Source organism: Calliphora vicina, chromosome 1 (genome assembly GCF_958450345.1).
Source record: "Calliphora vicina chromosome 1, idCalVici1.1, whole genome shotgun sequence".
Classification (NCBI taxonomy): Eukaryota; Metazoa; Arthropoda; class Insecta; order Diptera; family Calliphoridae; genus Calliphora; species Calliphora vicina.
In genome coordinates, this window is record NC_088780.1 from 71,759,442 (window position 1) to 71,778,038 (window position 18,597).

Consider the following 18,597-nt stretch of genomic DNA (forward strand, 5'->3'; position numbering starts at 1 on the left):
AGAAAGTTAACGAGTTTCACCTATTTATTCCATATTAACAGTAAAATTTTGCATATATCTGAACTTTGACCTCGATGCGCGTCCAGAAATCGTTGCCCGATTTGGCTCAAATTTTCAGCACTTAACATTTAGGCCTAGTGTCACAATATTCCACCCGGCACTCTTCAAAATTTTAACAAAAAATTTTTTCCATACAACTGATTGTCACTCTAATATATATATTCTTTTTTTTTGTATTTAATTAATTTTTATCCGTCAATATCATCAAAGAAAAACGAGATATTTGCGGATATAGAAAAAAACACGTCCGTTTAGCTTAACTATACGCAGTGTTGTCGTAATTGAAAACACAAAGAATAAAAAAAATGTGTTTTCAATTACGAAAATTATCTATTCAATAAGTTTTTTATTTAAATTTCAACCAATAACGAAAATTGTATATTCAATTGTCAAAATTATCAAATTCAAAACTCAAAATTCAATAGAAAATATCAGAAAATTTTGTTTTTAAGCACATGAATACTTGATTCAATTATAAAATAATTGAAACCAGTTCAATATGTGATATATATTTGAACTGAAACGGTTTAAGAAATAGTTTTTTCTGTGTACGTAAATTGGTTATTATAATAATTTTGTATTGCAGAGTCAAAAACGAAGATTTGCATGTTTTGTTGGATGCTAGTTTTGGTCGTCCAATGATAACATGTGCTTTACACTTTGATGATGTCAGCAGAAGAGAACAAAAAAGTAGGGACAAGTTTGCTCCTATTAGTGAGTTATGGGACAATTGGGAAGCTCTTCTTTCAATGTTTTATAAATGTCATGAAAATGTTCATCAGTAGGCAATACATGCCAAATATGGGCTTAAATTTTGGTCAGCCCAAATAATCATAATAAATAATCATTCAATAATCATAAGAAGAAACCTGTAATTGTTTCTTATTATGACTCTACTAAACATTTGTTATTTTTTGTCATTATTTATCATTTCGGTAAAAATCGTTTCCTTTATCTATCTTAGGAGTCGTTGATATGGCTGACAAATGATTATATACTACAACACAATGTTGTATTTTCAAATATAATTTATATATCCCCATTGAATGCATTTATTTTATATACAGAAATTGATTCTTCGTGGGCTGCAAATGATTTAATTCGCAGAAGACCTTAGTTTTCACGTCAGCTAGCTATGTGCCAGAAGAATACATGTTGAAAAGGATAGTCAAACCTAAAAATCCATTTGCAGCAGATCTATTGACTCAACCAGTGGTGATATTAATATTTCAGCTCCTAGAAAACGGGGAATTTACAATTGCTGTAAACCCGAATGTAATGCCAAATGCATAACATGCTTTCGATTTGTATGCAAATTGAATCGAAAAACAATTTATTCATCTTGCTGCAAAAATATCAATAAGCCATAATTGTTTTTTCTTTCTTTTACTCATATACAGAATAAAATCAATTGAATAGACATAAATGGTCCATAACCTAAGATTTGTGACTTTTAATTTTTTTCTGTTCGATTTTATCCTAGATAGCTAAAAACTAACAAAAACCAATAAAATATTAAAAAATACCTGAGCTGTTTTTTTAAGTTTATACGACAAGCCATGGCAAATCTAAATAAAAAATATAAAAAAAATTGACCAACATGGTCCAAACCTAATTGCAATGTAGGACCTATCCAGTGTTGCCATTTTAACCTTTTTGAGGCTAAATTTAGCCTTTTTATTTACTCTTTAGCCTCGTAATTTTGGTTTTAGGTTCGTGGCTTTTTTCTAGCCTTTTTGTAATTTCAAAATAGTAAATAAAAGGCTAAATTTATATTTGTGAGCCATTTTCATTTTAATTTATTACTGTTTTTCATTTACTTTTCAACATACTCAAGAATTGTACAGTATTAAAAGCACAAATAACAATTGCCGATATCAAAATAAAATAGAGTATTTTATATCTGAAAGCTAAAATGTCTAGCAAATTCTCTTTCAAGACAAAATAGTTATTACACATTATATTCATCGTTATATAACACAGTACAACACATGATTTTGGGACTCAATTCTGACAATTTCACGTGAAAGTAGCCCCAAAAATAAGAACTTCTGCATCATTAGTTTTGTCAAGTTGGCTGCCGTAATAACTTAATGGCCATACGAATTTTTTTCCTCAAGGTGGATTTTTATCACTTTTTCTAGATTTTAGCACGGTTATATCTCGTATACCGTACGGAATATCTCTTTTGTGGCTGAAGCAAAGTAAATTATTACGGCAGCCAACTTGACAAAACTAATGATGCAGAAGTTCTTATTTTTGGGGCTACTTTCACGTGCAATTGTCAGAATTGAGTCCCAAAGCAATGAACTGAAAAATGTTGTACTGTGTAATGGACAAGAGCCCCACAAACTCTTGAAGGCTTGTGATACTCGATAGCTGTCAATAGCCATTAAACGTACTGTGGAGCCATGCTTCCGGTTAAAACCCATTTTGATTTAATTTCGTCAAACCAACAATGCTACAGAGCCAAACATTTAAGTGATTAATATATTTTGAAACCAGTATTGCACAAAATACAAGAAGTAAATAAATCATTTGTAAGCAATTCAACGGATCCAACAAAGCTTTATCTGATTTAAAATTTCTTCTACAAAATTTGTGTTTTATATAATGCAAGGAATTTGATCCACTATCGTCCCCAATTGAAAATTGTTTAATCTTTTCGCCATATTTTTCATACAAGTTTGAAGAATGAGAGATAAAATAAAAAACGGTTTAATTAGTGAAGATTATGAAAAAAAATACGGCAGATTAAACTAATTGAGCAATTGCGACAAGAACTAAAATATTGTTACGTTTTAACCTTTTCAAAACGCTGGTTTATTTCCTTTAAATAAACCGGATACTTTTGATTGCAAATAAAAGCCGTTTAGTAGTTTAGAAATTGTTACAACTCTTTATTTATTTAAAATGTACAACAACAGAATTAAATTGTCACTCAATATTTTATTTTATACACGTTTATAAATTCTCAGAAATACAGACACACTTTATAATGTACACGAATTCACTTGAAAAACACAGCTCTCTTTAAGGCACTTAGTTGATGTTTATTCGAAAAGCGTCTCTGATAAACTCACTAACGACTGCAACCTCTTTCTGCCACTATTTATAACACTGCCATCTGCACTCTAGATTGCTCTTTAACTGTCCAGAGCTTTCTAATACATACGCCATCTGTGGTGTACTTTCTACAATGTTCTTTAACTGAATATTCGAATTCGAATATACGGTCGCAGCAAACAGCGTTGCCAACTTAAGATCAATGGTCAACTGAAAGCTTTATTCAATGTTAATAATGCCCACAGATATGTTACAGTTTGCTATTACAGCACTGCTATTTGAAAGCATTATGCTACTTTTTTAAATCAGCCGTTAAAATCGTTACATTTGAATTCAAAGACAATTTCGTAACAATATGAAAACTCTTCGCAAAATCGATTTTTTAGCCGTTGATAATACACTTAAAATAGTAAAACCAAAAAAATATATTATATCATATTGATAGTGAAAAATTAAAATGGTAATGAAATTACGAAGATTAAGGCTAAGGGGCAGAATATTTTAAACTACAAATGGTAAATATAGAACCAACAATATCCATTTTCTGACATGGTTAAACCAGTATTTAACTTTTTATTACTTCCTTTAAGTAATTCTTAGTTTAAAATATTTTAGCTTTTTTTAAAGCGGTTTAGCTCTTTCTGGCCTTTTTTTGAAGTCAATATAGCTTCTTCCTGGCAACACTGGACCTATCTAAATAATTGGATCTGTTGGAATGATATAAAAGTAATTATATGCTCAAATTACGGAGATGATCCCAAAACCTATACATGTACAAAAACGAGTTTTTTTATATTCTTCTTTAGCAAGTTAATAGTATGGGATGAATGAACCATGTTCCACAAAAATGCGATAGAAGCGTTAAATCGTAGTCTGTGATAAGCTAATGTGTCGATTTGTAGTATTATTTGCTAGAGACTATAGACAAACTTTGCCTGTAATTCCAAGAGGAACAGCAGCTGCTGAAATTAATGATTGCTTAAAATCCTTTAATCAATGGAACCAGAGCAATATCAATTATGAATCCAAAAAACCCATAGCGCCGCCCCTGGAGCATTTGTAGGTCCCATTTTAATAACTTAAACTCGAATTCTCCTTGGCTACGCCCACGTCAAATTTTATTCTGATCGGACCAGCCGTTTAGAAATGCCAGATTTAATTCCAAACAATTTCGATTCTGCCCCACTGTGCACCAGTGGATACTGTAATGACTTGTTTTCTCAACGCTGGGTTAGCTCGGCGTTGTCCAGGGTCGTTCAGAAATTTATAAATAAAAGGAATTTATTATTTTTTCATTTGAAACGTTATACATTTTATTAAAATTTAATAATTTAACATTAAACATTTACAGTCTTATGCAGAAAAACTTACAACATGCTTACTAACCGTTGTTAAGCTAAATTCGATAAAAGTATATCCAAAAACGAAAATTAGCTTAAAACACCAGTAGTAAACCATTGTTAAATATATGAAATTTAATAATGGTTCAACCCTACTTTAAACCTATTTTAAAGAATTCTTTTTACTTTTTATCTTAGAAAAGAGGATTTTAAAGATAAATTTGGAATAACAGACGATACTATTGCAATTGCTAAACACAATTTCCAACCCGCTGGCAAATAAGTTCCATTTTAATAGTATATGATTTAGTTTGATATTCCTCCGGCAGTGAACTACATGGGGTTCACAAGTGAGTTTGATTGGCATTTTTGTCATTTACTTTTAACCTGCAACGCTATATAGTAATAAAATGTGTAAACATTGTGGAGGAAGGTCCACACAATCTAATATACCCACTTCGGAATTATAACTGTGTGTTTCCACATAGAAATTCATTAAATTTTGTTAAAATTTAACAAAATGTCAATAAAAATAAATTAATAAAATAAATTATATAACAGTGATGTTTATTTTATCACAGAATATTCGTCATTCGAATACTTTTAATAATAATTGAAATAAACTATATAAAAAAGTTTGTACATTAATACTGTTACGTTTTAACCTTTTCAAAACGTTAGTTTATTTCCTTTAAATAAACCGGATACTTTTGATAGCAAATAAAAGCCGTTTAGTAGTTTAAAAATTGTAACAACTCTTTATTTATTCAAAATGTACAACAAATAGCCACTCAATGTTTTTTATACACGTTTATAAATTCTCAGAAATACAGACACAATTTATAATGTACACGAATTTACTTGAAAAACACAACACACTTCAAGGCACTCAGCTGATGTTTATTCGAAAAGCATCTCTGATAAAACTCACTCACGACTGCAACCTCTGCCACTATTTATAACACTGCATAACCATCTAGAAAGCTCTATTTCTACAATGTTCTTTAACTGAATATTCGAATTCGAATACAGCGTTGCCAACTTACGATCAGTGGTCAACTGAAAGATTTTATTTAATAATGCCCACAGATATGTTACAGTTTGCTATTACAGCACTGTTATTTGAAAGCATTATGCTACTTTTAAATCAGCCCTTAAAATCGTTATATTTGAATTCAAGTACAATTTCGTAATATAAATTTACTAGAATCAGATATACATTTTTTTCTCTAAAAATTAGTTGTTATCTTCAAAAATTTATTATTACTAAAAACAATCAATGAAAAAAAGAAAATTAACGAATATTTTTTTCCTAATTGAAAGCAACACTGACAACGAAAAAGGGGAAATAAATGAGAAGCATTGCCAGCTTAGACAAAAATCAGCACATTAGTTATTATGCCTTTAATAGTGCATTTACACTCGTAATTTTCAAACTAGTTTATGATCATAAGCTACTTTCATAAACCATACCGTTTACATCAGCATTTTGGTCAGTTAAGTGGTTTATTTTTGACAAGTCATAAAACAGCTGACTTCAATTTAAAAAAATTTAATAAAAATATGGACGTTGTTACGAAAAAACGTTGCTGCACGTACCTATATATGTACATATAAACATACCTTTTATTTTCGTTGTCCATATTATATAAAAAACACTTTTAAATAAATGTTTTTTAATTTTTCTTATAGTTTGGCTTTTTTTCAAAAGAAAACAGTTTTTTTTTATTTTTGAGCAAATGTCAAATGTTACCAGCGTTGCCAGAAAAATGTTGAAAAACAGAGTTGCATTAGCAAAAACTCGTTGTTTGTAACTAGTTTATCTCAAAAGCTAGTTACAAACCTGTTTTTGTTTTGTATGGATAAACAAGTTTCTTAAACTAGTTTATCACCATAAACAACTTATAACATGTTTATGGCGTAGGTGTAAATGCACTATAACAAACTTTTTTGCATGCAATACTTTTATAAATGGGTTTTAAAGCTATAGTCTTCGTTAACAAAATTGTGTTTTAAATCTACAATAAGGGTTTTTTGCATAAACTGTATGCCTTTTACAAACTTTTTTGCATACAATACTTTTATAAATGGGTTTTAAAGCTAAAGTGTTCGTTAACAAAATTGTGTTTTAAATCTTCAATAAGGTGTTTTTTTGCATAAGTAAGTCGTGTGGAAAAGTGAGAAATACAAACGGAATGGTAAACTTATATATATCGTTACCACTCATGGTGAAATAAATAAATTATTCTTATTATATAATACATATTTTACAACACTAATTCTTTAAATATGTCAATTTTTTATTGGATTATTAGTTTTTCTAAAAGAAACCGACAAATTTCATAAAAAAAACTAGGTATTTTTATATTTTCCGATTTTCTTACCAGTCGATAGTGTGCTGGACTATTAATCTGAGGGTTGCAGGTTCCACAAGCAGTTTGTGTTTATTTTTTTAAAAAAAAATGTGAACAAACTTTTGGCATTTACTAAAACTTTATCGGAGAGTTGTAGTTACATATTACGAACAATTTACAATAGACTACATTTAAATTTAACGGACAAAACACAAAACATTTAGTACAATAATAATGTTGTTGTTACATAAATATAAAAAAAAAAAAAAAATATATATAAAATAATATATAATTATTTATTTGGTGGGGCCAAAACACGGGTACCAACTTTGGTCCTCACAATACTGTAATACGCAATTAAGTTTCTCAATTCTATCGAGTTTTCTGGATTTCCTTCACATAAAATAGAATTATAAATTGGTATAAAGATTATACTTATGCGAAATCTCAATGCACCAAAATTATGTAATGAAACACGACCTTAAGTATTTCATCTTAACCGAAATCTCAACGGAGCGACAATACTGACAGGTTAATCGAAAAATAAATATGTTTTTAATCCTCCCATACCAATAATACCAAAAGGTTTGCCATTTCATTTTAAGCATTTTGCCATTGTTGCCATTTTGAAGCTTTTCGGGTATTTTATGACGCGTTTTTGGTATCGTTACCCTTTTATTTTTACCAATACTGCTTTTTGTTGCAACCATGTGATTCTGTAACAAATCAAACTTATAAATGATCTGGGTCCTAATTATCGCGAACACGATCGATTACTTGAACTTTTTTTTTTTTTCATCATTTATTTATTGTATCTTCATTATTTAATGAACTAACAATAAGTGGTTCAAATCTTATATCTAATATTATTATTTAATTAGTCCAGCCAGTGCCGGACGAAAAAATTTTGTGTTCATGGTTGTTTTGGTTAAATTGGCATTCTTCCTTCTAGATTAGGTCTACTGTGTCCCTCCTTCTTAATCGAGTGTGGCCACGGTTATCTAATATGTTGCGGGCCAGCGGGTTTGGGTGAACTTCAAGTTTTTTTTAAATATTTTTGTACGTTTTTCGAGATTTCAGTTTTTACAATGGGCACGTTTAGATCTTTGTGTATATTCGCGTTTTTGATATACCAGGGGGCAACTGTGATCATTCTTAGAAACTTGTTTTGGCGTCTTTGGATCTTTTCTACATTTGACGCTGAGGCCGTGCCCCATAACTGTATGCCATAACACCATATCGGTTTTATGATCATGTTATAAAGTAGAAGTTTACAATCTAAACTAAGCGTGGAGTTTCTGCCAATAAGCCAATTAATTTGAATTGATTTCAATTTCATTTGAGTCAACTTTGCATCTATATGACTTTTCCATGTAAGGCGACGATCGAGATGTATTCCGAGGTATTTCACTTCCGATTGTTGAATTATTGTTTGGTTATTGATATGAATAGGGGGCATGATTCTCTACGCAATGTAAATGTAATGTGTGTACATTTTTGCTCGTTGACTTTAATTTTCCATTGTTTTAACCATATATCTAATTCAAATATGTGGTTTTGTAAGTAACGAGACGCTTCTTGAGGGTTTTCATGAATGCTTAGAATAGCAGTGTCATCAGCAAATGTTGATGTATGAGTGCGATTGTTAGTTGGCATATCAGACGAATACATCAAATATAAAAAAGGTCCCAGGATACTGCCTTGGGGGACTCCAGCTTCAATGGGTTGTGCAGTACTTAAAAAGTTTCCCTCTTTAACCTTAAATGTTCGACCTGTTAAATAGCTTTCCAACAGCTTATGTGTGTTTGCCGGTAAATTTTGACTCAATTTGTATATTAATCCAGCATGCCATACCTTATCAAACGCTTGAGAGATGTCGATGAAGAGTGCAGAACAGTATTTCTTTTCTTCAAACGCTTTTCTCACCATATTTACAAGTCTATGGGTTTGTTCGATAGTACTGTGTTTTCTTCTAAATCCAAATTGATGATTCGGAATACAATTGTTTTCAGTTAACATCGGGTACAACTTGTTCATAAGTATCTTCTCAAATAGCTTTGATATATTAGACAATAGGCTGATGGGTCTGTATGATTCTACTTTTGTGTGATCTTTTCCCGGCTTGGGTATCATGGTAACCAGTGAAACCTTCCATTCTGGAGGATAATATTCAAGTCGTAATATAGCATTAAAAATAAAAATAATTATTTTTATTGCTATCCGGGGTAGCTCCATAAGCATCTTGTTGCTGATCTTATCCATACCAGGCGCTTTCTTGGGATTTAAATCAGCAATAGCATTTTCGATCTCTCGAATCTCAAAACGTAGGGGTACGGCTGCTCCAAAATAGGGTGCAACAGGTGGCAACTCAATTGCTTCGTTTGATGTGTTCGGTGTAAATACTTTTTTTAAATGATTAACAAACAGATTCCCTTTTTCAGTATCATTTCTTGCCCACCACCACTTGAATTTCGCAAGGGGGACTTACATATAACGGGTCTTTTAAGATTTTTTGTTGCTCGCCATAATGAGTAATCCGATTGCGGGGTTGCGTCTAGGCTTTCTAAATATTTGTTCAATGATTCCATTTTTCGAAATTCCAAGAGCTTTTTAAATCTTTTTATACAATCTTTAAGCTTCGATTTTAGCTGGGGGATCTGTGCAATTGCCATTCTCTTCGAAATCTTCTTTTTTCATTTAAGAGCCGTTCGACATCTGCAGAATTAATTCTATTATATCTGAATTGTCGGGGTGTTTGGGTAGCATGTTGAGCAGCCAGTTTGAGATTTTTATCGAAATTGATAAGAGAGTGATCGATGTTTTCTGGTGTTCTTAGCGGTATGTTTTCCGAGCAATGTGTACTGAGGTATTTTTTATATTTGAGCCAATTTATTCTTGTGCCTGCCATCGCTAAATTACCAGTCGGGGATACAATTTCTAGGGGGCTCAATAAAGTAATAATAGTGGGTGAGTGATCTGAAGATAGTTCCAGCGAGGATTGAATTTGAATCATTTCTCTAGGGATATTTTTCATCACGCTAAAATCTATAACATCCGGTATTTTTCGTGGGTCAGTAGGCCAGTAAGTAGGTTGGCCGCTCGAAAGCACATGCAAACCCATTTTAGAAATTGAGTCGAACAAAACACGACCTTTAGGGGTAATCAGTCGTGATCCCCAGAATGTGTGCTTAGCATTATAATCGCCAGCAGCCAGGAAACGGGGGCCTAGTGATTTAAAAAATCTATTATATTGACTTTCTGTAAATGAGAATCTTGGGGGTGAGTATATCGATGAAATCACTAAGTTTCGATGAAAATCTTCAAGACAGATTGTAGTAGCTTGAAGATAATCTTCGCAAAAATCACACATTAAGTAGTGTTTTATTCGAGCTTTTATTAAAATTGCCGAGCCTCCGCATGCTCTACCTCTGGGATCTTTGGTGTCATATATTACATATCCATTTATTCGAAAGAAACTTCTGGACGTCAAATGAGTTTCAGAAACCAGCATTACATCAATTTGTTGGTTTCTTAAAAAATATTCGAGTTCGTTTTTGTGTTAGCGTATGCCGTTTGCATTCCAAAAACATATTCTTAGGCAGTTCATGGTCTGTTAAGCACAGCCTGCAATAACATTGATTGCATCTTAAGCATTTCTTGCATCATGTTACTCATTGAGTTTGTAAAGTTATTTACCGATTGCACAAGAGTTTCTATTGTAGATTCTAGTCGGGTAAAATTGAAAATTGGCGTTTGCTCTCTTACCTCTGGGTTTATATTTTCGTTTTGGAGTTGACGGACTTGCGGCTGAGTTTGGTTGTTTCTAAGTACATTTGCATATGTTACTTTGTTGTCATATGTCTGTTGCAACGGGGGGTAGTTCAAATTGATGTTATTTAATGGCTGAGCGGGGAAAATCTTTGGTTTCTGGCTTTGTGATTTTTTAACAATTGAGTAGACAGGACAACCCCTGTAGTTTGCTGTGTGGTTACCTCCGCAATTGCTGCATTTTTTTATTTTAGGATCATCTTTAGATTTGTTACATTGGGATGTGTTATGCAACTCCCCGCAAATGACACATACTGGTGGCAATTTGCAATATGCCTTGGTGTGTCCATATTCTTGGCAATTCATACATTGAACGGGGCCAAATCGTTTGTGTGGTTCTTCTACCGTAATTTTACGATGCAATAAGTACTTCAAGTTATATATGGGATGTGTTTCATTTTTTTCAGGTTTATGTCACCGGGTTCAAGTTCAACACGGAAGAGTGGTTGGGGTATTTTTTCGCGATTTCTAATATTTATCACATTTTTTGTCTTATAGCCTTTATCTTCTAAGCTTTGCTTTATTTCGAGTGGTTCAACATTACAGTCAATACCCTTTATTACAACTTGTAGACCCTTGCTTCCTTTCAGCTGATAAGTGTAAAAACTTTTCTTTTGAGTTTCAAAATATGTTACAACCTTTCTATAATCGTTTTCACTATTGACTTGTATTTTAGTTTCATGAATCGTGCCTTTCTTGATTGGGATTACGTAAAAAGAGTTCTCTCCTATTAATGAGATCAGGCTCTGAACCAGTGGATTCGAATTATTTTCTCTCAAGTAAATGGGGGGTGGTTTTGTAGAATTGATTTTATTTACTGGTTCATTAGTTTCACATTCCAGAATAGAAAAACGATTTTCATTGTTTAGTCTATGAGGTTCACTATCCTTATATAATTTGGCCAAGGGTGCCGCTTTCGAGGACTTGGGACTTCGTGCCCGTTTTAATACTGTAATATACCGGTCCATTCCAACCTGTATTTGGGATTTATTATCATTATTTAATGGTTGACTAATCTTGGGTACAGCGCCGCTTAATGGGTTAATTTTATTTGTACTTAGTGTGGTGGATTTCGTATCTGAAGCTGATATAGCTAGCATACTTTCAGGCATAGATAAAATATTTTTATTTTCTGATTGAGTTGAATTTTCTTTTGTTTGACAATCATTAGTTGTTGTCAATGCGGGGGAACAAGAACGAGCGCGGTTAACAGGTTTGGCGGTTAAAAACAAGTTATCATCTATTCTTCTGTTTGTTTTGTTTATATTTTTTTCGTCTACATTAACTGTAACGTATGCATTTCTGCCGTTTACACTTAACCTTCTCTCACTGTTTTCGTTGAAGAGACTCATTTAAGAGTATTTGTAATTACTTTCGTTAACACTCTTGATCTTTATTTAATAGTCAATGCACAAAAAAGGTTCAAATAAAGAAAAAAATATAAAGAATTTTTTTTACTTATTTGTCTTTTAGTTGTTGTTTTGATTTTTTTATTTAATAATATTATTAAAAAAAAAGCGTCCTTTCGCGTAAATAATAAACAGGTGATATTTATATTTATTTTCCGATAGATACACAGAAAAAACAAAAATTCAAATCCAATCACAAAATTCATAAAGTCAATTGAATATTTTATTGAGATGGGACCTATCACAAAAATCACAAAATCAAACAACAAAATTTGTAAATATTTTATTGAAAAAAAAAAATTTTTTTTCTTATTAAAATATTTTAACTATCAATGAAACATTTATATGAAATTCCACATAAAATCAAACAATATTTTTAATAAAACCATAGAAACAAATAATTGGTTTTGACTAGATATTCAAACAATATTTTTTATTAAATCAATTAAAATATTAATAACATTTAAATTCAAAATCAATAAATATTTTAATTATATATTATAATATAATATTATAAACAATATTTTCTATATAAAATACTGTTATACACAATATTTTCTATAGAAAAACACTGTTATACACAATAGTTTATAAAGAAAATACTTTATACACAATATTTTCTAAAGAAAATACTATTATACACAATATTTTCTATATAAAATACAGCTATAGACAATATTTTCTATATAAAAATACTGTTATACACAATATTTTCTAAAGAAAATACTGTTATATACAATATTTTCTAAAGAAAATACTGTTATATATAATAGTTTCTAAAGAAAATACTGTTATACACAATATTTTCTATAGAAAATACTGTCATATAAAATATGAACTAGTTTCTCCCACTTACGGACTATCCAGCAAACGGGAATCCAAGTTATATGGATATTGTTCACCTGTGGGAAGATAAACCAGTTTTCACATTCATCTTAATGAAAATCAATCGTCTTACCAATTATGTCGTATTCTCCCAAATTTCTGTCATAGGAAGCTAACAACGTCTGCAATTATACCGGAATGTTTAACAATGATATAATAAAGAATTTTAAGTTCATACATACTTACCAATCTTGAAACGTGAGGAGTTATTGAGCCCTTGAACTCCTAGTCTGTTTCATGACGACCAAAACTTAAAAATTGTGTACATATGTAAATATTTTTTTTCAAAATATATGTATAATTTATTTTTATTTTACAGCTGTTTGTCAAAATTCACTATAAATTTGTTTTTGTTTCAAAGTAAACAAACATTTTTTCAATAATTTAAAAAATTGTTTGAGTTTATAAAAAAATTCAAACAAAATTTTAATAAAGAAAATATTTTGTTATGTACAAGTGTTGTCTATTATTTTGAATATTATAAAAATGTATCACAAAATGAAAACGTGCTTGATTTTAAGTACATTATGTTAAAATATTTACAAAACAAATAGACGTTTCTCATTATTAAAAAAAGTTGTTAGCATTGTTAACCATCAAATTTAAAACCAACTAAAATATTTATGAAACCAAATAAAATAAATAATAAAATACAAATCTGATTTCAAACATGCATTTGTTTGAAAATATTTTAGTCATAATTTTTTCTGTGTACATTAAAATAACGAGTTAACTCGGAGTAAAAATAAACACGTCCGAACTGAACTAGAACTGAACTAGATTTTTTTTTTTGGATTCTCTTATTCGATATCGAATAAAATATATTGAAAATTATAATGATTGTGCTCGATAAAGAACGAGTTTTTACATTTATTTCGATTACGAGTGCAAAAACAGGCAATTATTTGCTTTGGACTAATACTACCATTCAAATATATGTTAATAGTAAACAGACTGTGTACAATTATTTAAAAAAATGCATAAAAACTTGGAAAAACTGTTAAAATTTCAAAAATATTATTTATAAGATAAAACTTGAAAAATTGGCGGCATGAAATAACCCCCCACGAAATAACACCGCAAAAATAAAATGAAATAACCCTCCAAAATTTGGGGCCTTATTTCATATGCAATAAAACCCCAATTTTTTAAATGAAGTAAGACCTCAACGAAATGAAATAATGCCCCAAACAGAAATGAAATAACACCCCATTATTGGGGACTTATTTCATATGAAATAGAACACCAATTTTTAAAATGAAATAAGTCCCTAAACACAGTGAAGGTGATCAAAAACAATTGGGGGTTTCAAACGGTCTGCTGTTGGGTCATATTGTCATAATATCCTATAGTTTAAACACATTTTTGTTGTTTTTCAAACAAAAAAGTTTTAAAATAATAAAACTTTTTGAACTATTTTGATTGTTTTATCATAAAATAACACTTTTTTGTTTGAAGCACAACAACAATTTGTGCTAACTATCATAATATATTAGGACCTTATGACAATATAACTTAATAGCAGACCGTTTGAATATCCCAAATGTTTGTATTTACTTTTGACAAAATAAAATACTGTAAATAAAAACTGTAATCCAACAACATGGAGAGTTGCAATATATTCGGGTTTAATAAGATTTGTGAAAATATTGAATTGTAAATATATTTTGAATTAGTGTAATGTTTTGTAACCAAGCGCCGCGGTCGAATAATTGTGTAATTTTTCGCCTGTGGCGATTGGTTACAAAATATTACACTAATTCAAAATATATTTACAATTCAATATTTTCACAAATCAGTAATTTACAAAACAATATTTCAACTAAACTGGTTTTAAATTAAACCTTATAGCTCTTATTAAAAAAGTTAAATCAGACTAAATATACAAATTTTAAAATTAAAATCTTTTTAATTTTTATTTATTTAAATATGAGGAAATAAATTGATTTGTTTTCTCGGAAAGTATTTCAAATACCATTAGAAATTTAGAGAAAACAATTAAAAAAGTATGGTCGGTCAAGCCCGACCATATAATACCCTACACCAAGTAAATGAGTAAAAATATTTTTCTTTTAAAATATGAATAATTTATATTTTTGAGTGATTTTCGGAAGTGGGCCTTATATGGGAGCTATGACCAATTATGGACCAATCACCATCAAATTAGGTCGTGTGATTTATGTCTATATCAAAGTTAACTATGTTGAATTTTGTGTGTATACCAACATTTTTAAGCGATTTATGCACGTTAAAGTGATTTTCGGAAGCGGATCTATATGGGAGCTATGACTAATTATGGACCGATCGTAACAAAATTTGGTGACATGAATTTTGTATATATAAAACTTATTTGGAGCGAAATTTGTGTAGATACATAGATAAATTAAACATTTATGACCGATAAAGTCCAATTTCGAGGGGACATTTGTATGGGGGCTAGGTGAAATAATGGACCGATTTCAGCCAGTTTCAATAGGCTTGGTCCTTGGGCCGAAAAAGTAATATGTACCAAATTTGATCGAAATATCTTCAAAATTGCGACCTGTACTCTGCGCAGACTAATATTTTTGGGCGTTACAAACATATGCACAAACGCATAATACCCTCCCCACTATGGAGGTGTAGGGTATAAATAGAACAATATTTTTAACTTACTAACATACAACATAAGTTTCATAAATTTTACGGAATGAAGATCTTATTAAGCTCATTGCAGAAGTATCGCCTCAGTATATTCCTGCAAGTTCTTCGCATTCGTCCCTAATTATATTCAGAGCCTTTAACTCCTTATACAATTCTTTTACAGGAATAAAACTTGCAAGGCAAAAGTTAGGGCCATTATTACAACTTGCCGTTATAGTTAAAGGTAACTTTAAGCAATAGAAAAAGGTACACTTAAAGTTAACTTTAACTATAACGCCAAATTGTAATAATGGCCCTAAGTGTGCTAACAGCTGGTAACTGCTTACTTGCCAAGAATTATGTTGAACACAAACGCATAATACCCTCCCCACTATGGAGGTGTAGGGTATAAATAGAACAATATTTTTAACTTACTAACATACAACATAAGTTTCATAAATTTTACGGAATGAAGATCTTATTAAGCTCATTGCAGAAGTATCGCCTCAGTATATTCCTGCAAGTTCTTCGCATTCGTCCCTAATTATATTCAGAGCCTTTAACTCCTTATACAATTCTTTTTCGTTCTTGTTCGTTCTTTTTCGAATTGTATAAGGAGTTAAAGGCTCTGAATATAATTAGGGACGAATGCGAAGAACTTGCAGGAATATACTGAGGCGATACTTCTGCAATGAGCTTAATAAGATCTTCATTCCGTAAAATTTATGAAACTTATGTTGTATGTTAGTAAGTTAAAAATATTGTTCTATTTATACCCTACACCTCCATAGTGGGGAGGGTATTATGCGTTTGTGTTCAACATAATTCTTGGCAAGTAAGCAGTTACCAGCTGTTAGCACACTTAGGGCCATTATTACAATTTGGCGTTATAGTTAAAGTTAACTTTAAGTGTACCTTTTTCTATTGCTTAAAGTTACCTTTAACTATAACGGCAAGTTGTAATAATGGCCCTAACTTTTGCCTTGCAAGTTTTATTCCTGTACTCTTATTTACTTGTACTATTGTATACCGATTTTTTGACATTCTGAACCAAAACAAGTCATTCTGAACTCAGTTTCAATTCCAAAATTAATTTTTATTCTTTACTTGATAAATACAAGTTGTTAATATATCGGAATATAATTTACAGATTAATTTACGTTTTCTTTATAAATTAAAAAATGAAATTATCCCCCAAAATTTATATTGGGGACTTATTTCATAATGATTTTTTGGGGTATTATTTCATATGAAATATTTTTGGGGGATTATTTCGTGGGGGTTTATTTCATGCCGCCGAAAAATTATTGATATAAGTATGTATACAAATTTTAAATTTTGTTCAAAATATATACTGAAATCAATGGAAAAAATAATGGCAACATTTTTCTCGCACTTTTTCAGAAAACTATATGTAGAAATTCTTTGTTGTTTTTCTTAATTCCGAGTTTTTTGATATTCGCCAAAACAATAATAAGCTGACCAAGTATAGACTGAATGTTCATAATATCAATTTAAAGATACATAATACTTAGCATACAAATGATGCAGAAAATTTTCTTTAATAGTAAATTATTGTTTTTTTTTTCAGTGTGACGAATTTCCAGTTAGTGAAAAAGTGGCTCTTCAACTTGCTGGCCTTCAAGCTCAAGTGGCTTTGGGCGATCCGGCGAACCAGCCAAAACCGGAATATTATATTGATATCAATAACTTCCTTCCAGAACGAATTTCAAAAACAAGAGAACAAGAATTTTGGATTCCTATATTAGCGCAAGCACATCGCCAATATGGAGCGTCCAGGAATGAATTAACTGCCAAAGTACTATATTTAAGTTGTGTCATGCAATACCCCCTTTATGGCACAACGATGTTTAATGTTATATACAAAGGTTATTGGAGTCACGGGAGTAATATAATATTTGGAGTTAACTACGAAGGGATTATGTTTATACAGCCTGAGGATAAATTTATATTATATCAGTTTAAATACATTGACATAGAATCAATTATGTTAGACCCTAGTGATAGCTTTATAACTCTCACATTGAATAGGCAATATGTTCAAGTAAATAAGCCAAATATCAAAGACTCAAATATTCCACTGGAATCACAAAGATGTTTTGTATTTGAAACTCTACAGAAAAATGAAATCGGATCACTAATTATATCGTACTATCCACCACTTTCTAACTGGATTATGAATACTTTTGAAATTCCAAAGAAAAGTAAAGGTACAACAAATGAGGATCGTGCTCGTCTGTACCAAAATGTTGTTGTTTGTAGAAGACAATTAATCGACATGGACATCTTAAGGAAACCGCAGGAAACTGGAGGCGGCTTTTTTAGAAATACTTTACGAAGATTGTCGAAACATCGCCTAGAAAAATTAAGAGCTGAGCAAGGCAATAGTGTTCAAGAACATGGAGAAACATACAAAGGATTTCCACACTCGTATTGGGCTTTTAGTAGACAACAAGTACTACAAAGCCTAAGTAAAATAGCAGATCAGGAGGAAACTGTAATGGTGCAAATATTCCAAGCTATTTTAACATATTCAGGTCTTGGAGTTTCAGGTTTGTAGAAAACGTGTCCTTTTAAATCTATATACTTATATAAAAGAGTAACGTTACTGACTGACTGATTCATCATCCCACAGCCCAAACGACTGAAGCTAGAATCATGAAATTTAAACTGACCACTAAGAAGGGATTTTTGGAAATTCGAACGTTTAGGGTGTAAAAAGGCTAAAAACGAGTAAATCCGGTAATCTTATATCTTCAAAACTAATAAAGATACAAAAAAACTTGAAATTGCATGTTACTCCATTTAAAAAATAAGCTGACAGGTGTTTCGTACTTTTTCGAAATTCGAACCTTTTAGGGGAGAAAACGGATAAAAACTGTATTTTGGTACTTTTTTGGCATCCTATGTATCTTTTAAACCAATAAACATAGAAACAAAATTTAAATCGTATTCTTTACTTATCAAAAAATAAAAATATAAGTTTGGTACTTTTTGGAAATTCGAACCCTA

The 18,597-nt window shown here is 30.8% G+C and overlaps 1 protein-coding gene across 1 annotated transcript in view; it reads left to right on the plus strand.

The window, feature by feature from the left end:
• Positions 1-18,597, plus strand: part of Myo81F (Myosin 81F) — a 708,752-nt gene that overhangs the window by 284,252 nt on the left and 405,903 nt on the right. Inside the window, exon 6 of the mRNA XM_065514962.1 lies at positions 17,156-18,137. Coding sequence (XP_065371034.1) covers positions 17,156-18,137 — 982 coding nt within the window. The remainder of the gene's footprint in view (positions 1-17,155; positions 18,138-18,597) is intronic.